The sequence below is a fragment of the Lactuca virosa genome, chromosome 6, assembly GCF_052849685.1.
Source record: "Lactuca virosa cultivar CGN04683 chromosome 6, Lactuca_virosa_CGN04683_v6, whole genome shotgun sequence".
NCBI lineage: Eukaryota > Viridiplantae > Streptophyta > Magnoliopsida > Asterales > Asteraceae > Lactuca > Lactuca virosa.
The window spans coordinates 39,165,171-39,179,198 of record NC_136431.1 but is presented as its reverse complement, the minus strand read 5'-3'; the positions used below and the strand labels follow the sequence as shown (position 1 = coordinate 39,179,198).

Genomic DNA, 14,028 nt, shown 5'->3' with positions numbered 1-14,028 from the left:
GAAGATGACATAGCAACCATTGAGAAAAATCAAACCTGGGAATTAGTATAAGCACCACCTGAAGCAAAACCAATCGGCGTAAAATGGCTATTTAAAACAAAGATCAATGAAAAGGGAGAGGTGGATAAATATAAAGCAAGGCTTGTGGTAAAAGGTTATGCTCAAAAGAAAGGTGTGGACTATGATGAAGTTTTTGCCCCTGTAGCTCGCTGGGATACTATCAGAACCTTGTTGGCTGTGGCTGCACAAAGAAATTGGATAGTCTACCAGCTAGATGTTAAAAACGCATTTTTGTATGGCGAACTCAAGGAGACAGTCCATGTAGATCAACCAAAAGGGTTTGTCAAGCAAGGAGCAGAAAGAAAAGTGTACAGGCTGAAGAGAGACCTATACGGCTTAAAACAAGCTCCTGAGCTTGGTTTAACCATATTGAAAGGTACTTTAAACGTGAAGGGTTCAATAAAAGTAGCTATGATCATACTCTGTTCATAAAGAAGGTTTGGAACAAAGTAATCATAGTGAGTCTGTATGTCGATGACCTAATATATGCTGGAAATGATCCTATGATGTGTGAGCACTTTAAGAAGTCAATGAAATGTGAATTTGAAATGACAGATCTAGGAAAAATGAAGTATTTTCTTGGTGTGGAAGTGCATCAAAGCTCATATGGAATCACACTATGTCATGCCCAATATGTGAAGGAAATTCTAGAAAGATTTCACATATGGGAAGCAAATGAAGTGAAGAATCCAATTGTCCCTGGTACAATCTTAACAAAGTCCATAACAGGGGAGGAAGTAAATAGTACCAGATATATGAGTCTCATAGGAAGTCTGATGTATCTAACAGTCACACGTCCAGATTTAATGTATGTGATTAGTCTGCTGTCTAGATTCATGGCAAACCCCAATGAGGAGCACATGGCAGTAGCAAAGCGGGTACTAAGATATGTAAAATGCACCAAGAACTTTGGGTTGCACTTTGAAAGGAACCTCAATCAAAAGCTAAAAGTGTATACAAATAGTGATTATGCCCGTGACATTGAAGATCGAAAATGCACTTCTGGGTATATATGTTTATTTAATGGGGCTGCAATATGCTGGAGCTCTCGTAAGCAGGGGATAGTTACTTTATCAACAACTGAGGCCGAGTATGTTGCAGCAACAGCATGTGCTTGTCATTGTGTTTGGTTGAAAGGCCTTCTTGAGGAACTTGAGGAGAAACCAATCGAAACTGTTGAAGTCCTATGTGATAACAGCTCAACCATAAAACTGTCAATGAATCCGGTGTTACATAGGAAAACAAAACATATAGATGTTCGATTCCACTATCTAAGAAACTTGGTGAATCAAGGAGTAGTGAAGCTTGAATTTTGCAGGTCTGAAAAGCAGTTAGCTGATGTTATGACTAAACCATTGAAGTTGGATACTTTCGAGATGATCAGGAAGTAGATTGGAGTGAAAGAAGTTAAACAAGAAGCTTGGTGCTTTCTTGTTTAAGGGAGGATTTGTTGGGCTATAGTTAGTGGGTCAGTATGGTGTTTTCGAGTCCATTTCTAGTTTCTTGTTTTGGGCCTTGTTGACTGGTCTGCATATGTAACCAGCTGACCTGGTCAGTCTTAGTTTTCTTTGAGTCTAGGTTGTTCCGTTTTTAGCTCTTAGTTTACAGTTCCTCTATGTTACCGTTTGATGTAATGGCTTTAAGTTGGCCTGCTTATTGATGAATAAGGGACTCGAATTCAAAAATATTTGTGTTCCATATCACTTTCAGCTCCTTCAGAAAGCATCTATGAAGAAAGGTATGGGAGAAGGTATATATCTATGAAGTTTCTCAACATGCCAAATAAAATAAAAAACCATCTCACTTTGAGGATTTGGAAATCCCTAAAAACGATTGTTCAAATATAAACGAACTTAAAGTAACCTAAAATTGGATAACAAGATTAATTAAAAAGAAACACACCTACAATCAATTAATAGTCAACGGATTAACCAAAAAGATTTACCTTTATCTATTAATCTGAAGAAATGGAACTGAAGATTGAGAAACAAATATAACGGGAATCATTGAAAACAATGAGGACCGGATAATTTATTTCATCTATGTCCTAAATATTACAATAAGAGGACTAACTTTGATACTAAATATTACATAAAAAATCAATGTTCTAAATAACGTTAGGCGTGTTTTGGCGACAATGTCAAACCTTAAATTTTTACAAGTCATGTCGTTTGTAAGGCATGACTTAAAGTGGTAATTTTATATATAATGAATATTTTTATATGCATTTTCTACTATTATTCATAAATATATACATATATGACTAAATGAGACATTTTGTTAAAACTTGACGTCAAATACAAGCCTCGGAGTCATGACAAGTTTTTTAGAACCTTGCAACAAACCAACCATCTTTCTAACACTCTCTGTTTAAGCGTTATGATAGCTAACTCTCTGTGTTTTGGATGCTTTACAACTAGGGTTGGAACCTCCTTTTATAGCCTAAACAACCATCATTTGTACAACATTTATTAATTGTGTTCATCATAAAGGAGTTAGAAAATGCCACCGTAGGTTCTCTTTTGTCAAATAAAGTAGTGGCTTTGGATTTAGAGGCTGGAACATAAAATTTTCTTAATCCAAAACCCATATGCAAATTCTTAATTTAGTCGTCACCAAACCACTTCTTCACCCCTTCAATCAACCACTAGACTCAATTTCACTTCAAAGACTAGAGGTGTTCACCAAATTGCTCACACCACACAAAGCCATTCCGCTTAACAACGTTTGAAATTTTCATAGTGCAGTTTGCAGTTCATAATCACAAACCCACATTATGTCAAGGACTGCATTGTTCAATCCAAATCCTCTTCCCCTATATGGCTCTTATAACATTTTGTTGTGTACTTGTGTAAGCAAACAATAAATTAAGAAGAAAATTTTAATGGGAGAAACCAACAAGATGACCACAAATGTTGCATCATTATTTCTTACCTATACAAAGAGAGAAATGAGATTACAACAATGGCAAAAGAAAACTAGAATGAAATGTGAAATAGCAACTCACTAGTGAAAGTCAACCTTGACCCAAGACTTTTACTATTTTTCATATTTAGTCCTTGACATCTAGCTAAATCGTTATACGACGCACACAATTTTTAATATTACTACAATGCATACACAGATAACAGATTCAACATGCAGAATGCAGAACATACGCCACAAGAAGGAGGATTTGTTCATCTAGACGGAAGTTAAGCTCTTCTTGGGCGAATCTGTAAGGATACGAACATGTTCTGGGGTCTTCTTCTTCCACCATAAGTAAAAAACAGAGCATGCTATGAAAATTCCGGCGACACCTCCGAGTGTTATTCCGACGATCCTTCCGACCTGCTTCTTATCGTTGGAAGAACCACCACGGGAAGATACTAGTAAAACGAAACAAAGATTATACCACAAGAAATGAAGAAATTGGCATTTGAACCTATGAACCCTAATGTTCGCCGGTGGCCGGAAACTAACCTTGTGAAACATGTATAGCCGAGATCAAGGGGCCAAATGTGCTTTGAACCGGAATGCAACACGTACCCTTTCCAGCCCACACCAGATGAACATCAATGATCGTGTTCGTCACGTTCGCTTCAAATGATCTCACCAACGCTTTATTTGATCCCTGTGCTTCGTTTCTTATGTTGAAATCTTGAAGAACCCTTTCTCCCTTTTCAATTTTGTTACATCAAAATTAGGTTAGAAACATGAAACACAATATCTGAATCTGTAATCAATCGATGTACCTGGATGTAAACATCGAACAAGCGTCTTCCGAGGCCTTTCCATGATGATCTTGAATCATCATCCATTTGTATTTCAGAAAAATGGAGTTCGACATTGTATTTCGCGTTTCTCAATCCTAATCCGTAATACCTCAACGAATTTGGTGAGATTCTTGCTGTTTTATACAACTCGGAATCTAAAGTAGCTGTGATTTGAGAAGCTGTCTGTGTCGTGTATTGAGGTCCATTAGGGTTCGATATGAAACTCCCTGTGTTGCTTACTACCCATCTGTTGTTCGAACCTGTGTAGACTGATGAAGCTCCTAGGGTTTCTGAATCATCATCGAATGCAACACCATATGTAGATACCATTGAAGATCCACCACATTTTACAGCAAAGGAATCTACAGCCATTCAAATAAAGTCAAAATTGATATGAATTCTTCAAATTTTCTGAGACTTTTTGATGTTCATGGAACTTACTGACTGGAACCTTCTCTGTGCACTGGTTATCAGTTACCAGGCAACGTGAGATCTCAGAGGTTTTCCTGCACTGATTCATAATCAGTTCTTGACAGAAAACATCTCAAGAAAATTGGATTAGATGAAGATGATGAAGAACACCATGAAATTTTACCCTTCTAGCAAGCCATCTCCATTTACCAAAGTTCCTACAGCATTCCTGTAGATGAACTGTTACATTTTACGCAGTGTTTGAATGATTCTTACTTTTTAAAATGTTTTTGAAAGTTGAAACTCACATTGATCTTCCAATTTTCGTGAAATTAGCAGGCAAATTCCCAGTGATGGAATTGAAGGAGACATCTCTGTTGTAAGATGAAGAAAAAAAAATTAAACACATGAATATCGAAGGGCAAAATAGTCAATTTACATGAAAACTTACAATGCCCGGAGCTGTGGAGTTATGATATTCGGTGGAATCACCCCATTTAAGTCATTGCTTCCAAGATACCTAAAATTTTTATAAAATTGTGTTTTAATTGAAGATTTGTAATCTTTTAATTTAAAAATAAAATAAAATAAAATAATCCAAATACTTACAAGAAATGCAAAGATTGTGAATCTTGGAAAGAGTCCGGTATGGCGCCTTTTAATTTGTTGAAGCTCAAGTCCCTTTTAACATATTAAGTCAAAAAGAAACAGTTATATATCTGTCTATCTTCAAGTCCTGTATTTGTTAAGTCCATTAAGTAAAAAAGAAACAGTATCTTACAGAATTTGTAAGTTGGCGAAAGTGCCAATTTGTGAAGGAATTTCGCCACCAACTCTTGAGCTTCTCAAGGAGCTATACACAAAGGTTGAGTTACATTAAATATTTCCAAAACTTTATAACTAATAAAGGGCATTTTAGTCATTTAACTTAGAGATGTAAGAACTAATAATCAAAACAAAAGTAAATGAGAAGGTAGTGAATGGTGAAGTCATACAGAATGGAAAGGCTTGTGAAGTTAACTAAGAAATCAAGTGTCGAATCTTCACCACCTAGATCACCAATTCTCCTATAAAAAAACAAAAGAAATGAACAAATAGATTGAACTATATTAGTGTTTATTAGTCTTTCTCTAATTTTCATATCATATAATCAGTATTTATTCTCTAATTATTTCTGAAATTTTATAAAATTGCTAAATGATCTTACAGATCTTCTAGTTTTGTCAAAGCTGCATAACTACTAGGAATTGGGCCTTCAAGAGATGTTCCTTCAAGTCTCCTAAAACATCAATGAGAATTTATTTACATGAACCAAATTTTAATAACCAAAAGATATATGATTTTCTTAAAGTGATCTTGCTTACAGTGTTTTTAGATTTGTAAAAGTTCCCAAAAACTCAGGAAGCTTTCCAGTAAAACCATTGTCAGAAGCCCACCTGTCACACACACACACACACACACACACACAAAAAAAAAAAAAAAAAAAACCTTTCAAGATATGAAAAAAAAATTATAATAAAAAGTTAACAAATGTTTCTGGAATTAATTAATTACAGCGTATGAAGTGATTTCAAGTTTGAAAGTTCTTGAGGAAATGGTCCACTCACTCCACTGCTGTCTATGTACCTAATTCAACAATAACATAAATCAAACAAAGAAACTTGTAAGCTAAATTATATATTTAAAAAAATATATATATGTAGCTTACAAAGTTAGGGTATGTTTTCTAATGGGTAAACTGGATAGTTATACGTTATTATTATTTTTTGACTTAATCTTGATAGAATGACTTAATAATAGGTTAAGCCAAAAAAACTAATATTGTAAAATTTGTTTTTTTGCCGTTCTTTTTTATCCCCAGCTCCTTCAATATTAAAATCGATGAACATTGCAAATTTTTTTTTTTGGAATATTAGAGTAAAATGGTTATTTTATGGTTCAAAGAGTTTATTCTGTTTAAAAAATACAAAAATAGAGCTTATATATACAACATTTTAACGAGATAAAGATCATTATCCATATAGCCACTTTACTCATACAAAGCAGACTCTTACTTACAGTTGCTCTAAGGAAGTCAACTTTCCTAAATCAATAGGCAAAGGTCCATTGAAATTGTTTGAACTGAAGCTTCTGAATGAGAGAAAAAAAAATATATTATTATAAATAATAAGGATGATTAATTAATGTTTTATGTCATTAAAATATAAATTAAAGATTTTTATACTAACAAAGATTTCAAATCCGTGAGATTCCCAAGCTCCATAGGCACGACACCGCTAAAATTATTGATACCAAGGCTCCTGATAATAAATATTAAATAATTAATAAAATGACATGTTATTATTATTAAATTCAGAATTATAATAATATTGAGAGAATTTTAAAATATACTAACAAATATTGCATTTTGAATAATCTTCCAATTTCTTTAGGGATAGAGCCATTCAATACATTCTGTCCGAGGTTCCTGTAGCATAAATTATGTCATTTTAAGTTAAAAAGAAATACATTTCAGTTAAAATTTAAAAATCATTTTTTTTTAAATTTCTTTATAAATAAATTTATTGGTTTCTTACAAGTCGATAAGCTCAGTAAGTTGAAAAAGTTCTTGTGGGAGTTCACCAGATATATCCAAAGCATATAATTTCCTGCAAAAATAATTGAATTTAATTTAAACAATCGTTTTCTTTACAACTTGCAGCATTAAATTTTTATTTAATTTTAAAACATAAATACAAAAAAAAAATGAAGAACTGACAAGTGAGTTATGTGGCAGATGTTGTTCGAACAATCACAAACAATTCGTGGGTTTGCATTTTCTGTAGCCCAAGATGCATCACGAGTGCAGGGGTCAATTGACAAGTTTACCTTTGAACTCAAACCCCAATAATCTATCACTTTCTTTATAGCAATCACTGTAAAAAGAACAATAAATTAAAAAAAAGATCAAAACTTGTGTTATGATTATGAAGTCAAATTATGAAACACATACAAACCTTCATTGGATTCAGTCGTTATTTGAGCATCAACAAGTTTATGTATGGAGAAAACCAAGAAACAACATAAGCTTAGAATCCCCATAATTAGGCAATGAAAAAGCTTTACTTGATGTTTATATATTGTAAAGAGAAGTATAATGTTTAATGCATAAGGTACAACTGTGTGACCATAAAAGTCCAGGGTTACAAACACTACTAGGTCAAGTGTACATCATCATCATCATCATCTTTTTTTTTTCTTTCTTTCTTTAATAATTCAGTCATGTTTCTTGATGGGAATGATATTAGTTAACATCAAGTGGGAAATATATGAAAAGAATTAAGGATGTGAAACTTTTGTTTGAATCTTGACTTTAATCTTGAAATTTTAAATTGGGTCTAAATCATACGGATTGCCGGCCTATGAAGAGAGTATAATACATGATTAGATTAGTAAAGGGTCGTGGTCAAAATTGTCTTTTTAGAATTTAAGAACAGAAATTATGAAATGGGTGATTTTGTAAGTTTTGATTATAAGCGAACAAAAACTTGATGACTTGGAAATCATGTTAGTGGACCAAAAGATTCAGATGATTGGTTGCTATCAAAAGCTACAAAAGTTACAGGAAATTCTCTTTGGGGGATTTCATCAAAAAGATGGTGGATGTTGGCTAAAGAATTTGATAGGTAGAGGGGAAGAAGAAAGTCAAGAAACAAAACTACGTCTACAGAAATGTAAAGGGGAAAAGGGGGAAAATACTAAAAGGGACATCAAAAACATAATTCTAGTGTGGACCTCATTTCATATGTACCTAAATTTTGATTGTTTCATGAGATTTTGACCCCAGTTATACGCATTATTTTATTCATAAGTGTAATTAATGTTGAAATAATTATATTTATGTGTGGTCGTATGACCATTTATTATTATGAACCTGGTTAGGGAGTGCCATCGCGAATATTGTCACCTACAAAGATTTAGATGGGTATTGTAAATATGTTTTACTAAATCAGCACGAAGGTTGTGATCAAATGCGGTCATATATTTCCTTTCTGCTCGCCATGTACTTTGGCGTACCAATATCTATTCCTTCGAATATTAGTAGATTTTTATTTTTATTGTAGTGACAAATCGTTTTCGTGCATCTTCTAAAACCATATATGCAATATGATGCATGCATACATCTTCTAACCGTGCTGGAACTTTAAGTATCTGTCAACATCCCTTAAGAGCACCAAAGGCTCGTTCGACATCCTTCCTAGCTGATTCTAGGACCACCATAAACGTTAATCGTTTGTCGTTGTTTGGACATGAGAATAACTTCACAAATATAGTTAACTCAAGATATCTCATCAGTAAAGTAGTACCCACACTTATATGATGTTCCATTCACTTGAAACGACACATCATACAATTTTCCATGGTAGATGTCATTGAAAATCGATGACTGGTTTAAAACATTGATATCGTTGTTAGCATAGAAGAACCAAAAAAATGCAAGTTGTATCCAAAGATCACGTGACGCTCCTACTACTAACATTATCGTCGGTTGTTTTTGATCACCCCACATGAATTCACAACGCCATGAATTAGGGCACATTGCCCACCCTTAGTGCATACAATCAATACTACCGAGCATTCTAGGGAACCCATGCTTGTTTTCATGTGTTTTATACAATTGGTGGAAGTCGATAATTGTAGGTTTGGGCAATACTGATCATGGAAGAGGCTAATTACAAATTTAGCAAACATGTAAAGACATTCTCGTGTCGTTCGATCTGACATCATCAAATACTCATCCAATAAGTCCACCCCATGTCTAATGCTAATTGACGAATTGTCGTATATTTTGAATTTGAGAGCAACCATGCCTGTCTCTTGCATTCAATTTCAATTGAAAATATGAAAATCGATTTTTCACGTCATCAATTTTCTGTAGGAATAACTATTTCCTCACCCGGAACCGACGTCTAAATTTTTCAGTGAACACGACATCATCAGCAAAGTAGTCTTGTTCAAGATGATTGTGTCCAGCTACACGATTTTTCTATAAATGATATTTTCTAGTTTTTGAACATGAACTTTTGGCTTCGTTTTCTTGTAAATAAGTGTTTTTTTTTTTGCATTACGTTCACGATAAAACATCAATTCCTGCAAATCTAACGTATCCGACAAAGTAGAATATGATGATAACATTTTAAATTTGATATATAAAGAATATAGAGATTCTGGGTGCTTATGTTGTAGTATAAAATGGAAGGAGTGTTGTTTAATGGATAAAAAGGAAAAAAAAATCAAAATTTATTGCTTCCAACGGTAAAAAAGGAGACACGTAAAGTGGAATCACCTTTTGCAGGGGGGGGGGGAGGGGTTTCACCACACACCACCAAGTGTGGTGTTCCCCGTGCCCATCACTAGCCACCTCAGCCCACTACATGGTGTGGTGGGTGTACATGCTATGGTCTAATATCATTCACCACTATAAATAGGAGGTCACTCGAGAGATAACAAGTAGTTAATAATCGACGTTTTTTCTTTTTCCCTCTCTCCCTCGCCAATACCATAAGAACATAAGAACAAGAGATAAGCGATTTATGTCCGAAGGGATTACAATCAAAGTGAATCAAGAACGATGATTGCTTCATGATCTATTTGATTGTGATTCGATTGTGCTTGTGTGATGTGTGATCTATAAGTTATGGAACTGTAATGCAACATGTGGTATCATAACAAATTTATAACATCCAACACATAAATTCTTCATCCATATTCATGTTGATATCCCCCCAAACCTAATCGGCGGGAATGAACGAAACCGTTTAAAGAAAAGTTTGGAGAATCGCAATAATGGTTTAGTTTTGATGCATCCTTAATTAAAATCATAATTGGAAACCAAATAAGGTGATCCACACACCCAGAAATGCCAATTCCATAAGTGGAATTCGAATGAACAAGAAGAAATCGTTTTTTGTGACATTCCCTCAACTGAACAAACAAACAAAAAATCTAAGCCTATGGGTCTGCCAGATTGGCATAAGGCTCCGACCACCCTATCTTAGGGGTTTTCCCCTAAATATATTGATCTGACCACTTGTAACGAAATAATACCGGAGGGAACGAGGGAACGAGAGGAGCGATGAGACTGATGGGGAGTGACAATAACTTGCACTTAATGTAATCTTTTGTTATATTAAGACATAACTTGTAGGATTTATGTAATCTTTTGTTACATTTAAAACATAACTTCCGCTTAATGTTTGGATTAATACTTTGGGACGCCGTATTGTTAAATTTAAATGTTTCGATCTATTTTTCTGCAATTTATATTTTCTAACAGTTTTTATATTTTTATATCGTTTTTATGTATTTTTAATGTTAAAAACTAAAAAAAACAAAAAAAAAAAGAGAAAAATACAATTAGTGGCGACGTCAAGCATTAGTGGCGACAAAGTGCATTAGTGACGATACACCTATAGTGACGACGAAAGGCACTAACAGCGACAGTTGGAGCAATAGCGACGAACCAACAGTGGCGAACCTTTAGCGGTGACATGTTGTCGCTAATACCTTTAGCAGTGACATTCTTGACCTTTAGCGGCGACGTTTGTCATTCTTGTAGTGCCCTCATTTGAAATTTCTTTCATACTTGGTCCCTAACTTGGCTAAAAACTTAATAAAACTTACTTTTACTTTACAATTGGTCCTAATCCACCATAACTCATGCAAATCTAGTCCGGGATGCTTGTTTGGTCAATTTCGCAGGTCAAAAACAAGTTTATACAAATTGACATTTTTAGCCCCTAAACCTTAAAATTTTTCTTTTAACACCCAAACTCTGTCATAATCTATTTTTGGCTTAGAAAATAAGTTTATTAGGGTTATTAAACAAAATCATTTACTTACATCTATTTATTTGTTTCATTTCGATTTATTTTATTTTAAAATAAAGAAACTTTTATCTTTACCAAAACGTCCAAAACTCTTAGCCCAAAAAACAAGATGTTACACCACGACAGTATGCCTCTAGGTTATAAAATTTCATGGTGGGTGTTTTAAGCTTCCTTTCGACTTAAATAAATCATAATATTATTGATTCATTGTTAACTATAATATCAACCCAACATAAGATCTTCAAGTTAATGTTGATGGGTTGTTTATGTCCAAAGTTGATTTTGTGTATGTGTGTGTTGTCATTTGAGAAATCCAATGACTAGTTGTGAGAATGCATGGGATCATTTATTGAGCGTAATCCATATAAACATATTTCCTCCCTTGGTAAGGCTTTTCAAAACATGTTTAAGGTTTCAAGTCAACTAGTTAAGTAAACCCAACATATCTAATTAGTTATTTTGGCTTTATTTGATTTGTTTACTTAATTATTTTAGTTGATAAATAATAATTTATCTACTAAATACATTATTATGTATAGATCTTTTTGTAACTCGTAGTGTGACCTCCATAGTCTCACATATAATTAGCAGTACATAAATTTCTTGTATGATCCAACATATATGCATACAATATAACTTTTCCAATATGGGGTTACAAAACATCAATAAGTCGTATAGAAACATCAACACAGACAACATGTCAAGGTTCAAGTGTAACATCTAGGATGGTTCTCTCCTTGTTTAACCCCAAAGTCTCATTATTTAGCTATCACAAAAGTCACATCTAAGAAACTAAGTCCACTGTTACTTCAATCATAAACTTCTAATACATGTCAAATAAAATAAGATATGTAAGACAATAATTTCTCGTGACCTATATAGGTTTAGATCTAAAATAGTTTTCAAAATATTTAAACATTAGACCATTTGTAAAGCATGGCATGTGTTTATGTGTAATAATCCAATGCATGTCAAAGCATTCATACTTTGTGAAATGGCCTTACCAAATCACATTGTTCCTTTGTACCACACCGAGAAGAACACATCAACTCATTATGTACATTCCAATAATGCTTACTGAGCCTTACCCAACTAGGTTACGTAATTCAAGGGGATTTGTATTGGACTTAACATTATTACAAATAAGATCTTATTTATCATGTTAAATCCATGTGATAAGATGTGAAAGTGTTTACAAAGGTCGTACATGTGACATCTTTTCCCCAAGGGTTCAAGTGGCTACGCAAGGGCTGAATGATCTTCCATGCATGTTGTATCACTTGGTTTGATATATCAAACTTGTGAGAACTCAAAGTTTGTATCCCATTTCGTGCACCCAACCTTCTTGAGCACTTTAGGAACCAATTTTAACGGTTTTCATTGATTGAGATTATCCCATAGTAAACAAAACATCATTTAACATCTTAAATCCCAATTCATCATTGAAATTAATGGTTTCCACCATTTTAAACACCAAACCTCAAAAAGAAATTAAAAAGATTAGTTTTTACATTAAAAGCTTCACTTATGGATCGGAGATGGTTTAACATTAGAAGGTAATCGGGATATTGTGTCTAATAGTGTCTTGCAAGGGTTCGTAGTCCTGTTGTTGCTCTTTAGTATCTCATTTTCACTCACCATGAAATCGCTTCATTCTTCCTCGATGGATTGTTTATTCTCTAATAACACTATCGCTTCTAAGATTTAATAGATTGAAGCAAAAATTATAAGAAATATTATTTCACAATTAACAATAACTTCATCACACATGTAATAACCCGAGTCCGAATCATCCAAAATATAAACAAGTTTCTGTTATTTTACGTGATTCTAGTGACCTTTTCTTTTTCAAATTTAAAGGACTGATATGTAAATTATTGAACTGGAAGGACCTTGTTGACAATTTCCTGACTAAGAGCCGCAATCTGAGAATCAAGCGACTTGATCGTATCTTCCTTTTGCTTCTCCAAACTCGCCAACGCCTCCTGCAACTCCGCCTCCACCTTCTTCCTCCCCTCCGCCAGCTTCGCATCCACCTCCAACGCCGTCTCCTTCTTCATCTTGTTCAACGCCGCCGATATCTCCGCCCTCGCTGCTCTCATAATCGCCGCCGCCTGCTCCTCCAATTGCTTCACTTCACTCGAAGTATCCTTCACACTGCTCAGCTTCTCTTTAATTTCCTTATCTCTGCTGTCCATAAAATTCCCCAAGGGGGAGTAGTATACTTTGTCGAGAGCGAACATGAGGAAAAGAAACTCCGCGGCGATGATCGGAAGCGTGAGATCGAAGTCAAAAAGTTGGGCCTTTTCGATCTCGACTGCTAAGGAGGGGAAGGGAGTCGCGGCGACGGAGGCGGCTACGAGGGCTGCGGCGGCGAGGGATTTGGGAGTGAGGGAGAGGGAGATTAGGGGTTTGGTGGTGGTGGAGATGAGAGGAAGGGAGACGGGAGGTTGTGGTAGTGGTTGGTGTTTGGATTTAGGGGTTGGGGGAGATGTGATTAGGGTTTTGGAGGAGGCCATGATCACGTTGGCCATGGTCGATTAGAGGATAACAATGGCGGTGAAGAATGGTGAAATGGTTGACAGATCTGGTTGTGGTGCGAGTGTAGAGAGATTGGAAGAAGGTGGTGATGAATTGATGATGATGAGAGGAAGATTGATCGATTTGAGGGAAAAAGCTTATCTCGTTCTATGCCACACAAAATGATATGAGGTTCCCAATTGCCAACAAAAAAAATCAAAACTAGCTCTCGATGTCCAAAATTGTCACAAAGGTTGCAAGCTTTATTTTTTCACCACATAATTTCACATTTATTCAAAATTTAATCCACTAAAATAGTAGTGTATGTTTTCAAAATTTGCATACATGTACACCTTAACGATTTCTTGCTACACCTTAATAGTTAAACATTTAATATAGAAAATATATAGATG

The 14,028-nt window shown here is 34.7% G+C and overlaps 2 protein-coding genes across 2 annotated transcripts; both read right to left on the bottom strand.

The window, feature by feature from the left end:
* Nucleotides 1-2,963: 2,963 nt before the first annotated feature.
* Nucleotides 2,964-7,353, bottom strand: LOC145119527 (uncharacterized). Its single transcript, XM_079055192.1, has 19 exons — nt 7,223-7,353; nt 6,985-7,141; nt 6,803-6,874; nt 6,622-6,693; nt 6,455-6,526; nt 6,285-6,356; nt 5,781-5,852; nt 5,591-5,662; nt 5,434-5,505; nt 5,222-5,293; nt 5,008-5,079; nt 4,836-4,907; nt 4,678-4,746; nt 4,535-4,600; nt 4,411-4,455; nt 4,257-4,321; nt 3,795-4,177; nt 3,523-3,718; nt 2,964-3,428 (listed from the first exon to the last, which is right to left on the bottom strand). The coding sequence occupies exons 1-19, from the start codon at nt 7,305-7,307 to the stop codon at nt 3,244-3,246; spliced, it is 1,971 nt and encodes a 656-aa protein (XP_078911318.1). The 5' UTR covers nt 7,308-7,353; the 3' UTR covers nt 2,964-3,243.
* Nucleotides 7,354-12,807: 5,454 nt separating this feature from the next.
* Nucleotides 12,808-13,798, bottom strand: PDE334 (ATPase, F0 complex, subunit B/B', bacterial/chloroplast). The gene has a single exon (XM_079055256.1). It carries the CDS (start codon nt 13,627-13,629, stop codon nt 12,970-12,972), a length of 660 nt encoding a protein of 219 aa, XP_078911382.1. The 5' UTR covers nt 13,630-13,798; the 3' UTR covers nt 12,808-12,969.
* Between the last annotated feature and the right edge of the window lie 230 nt (nt 13,799-14,028).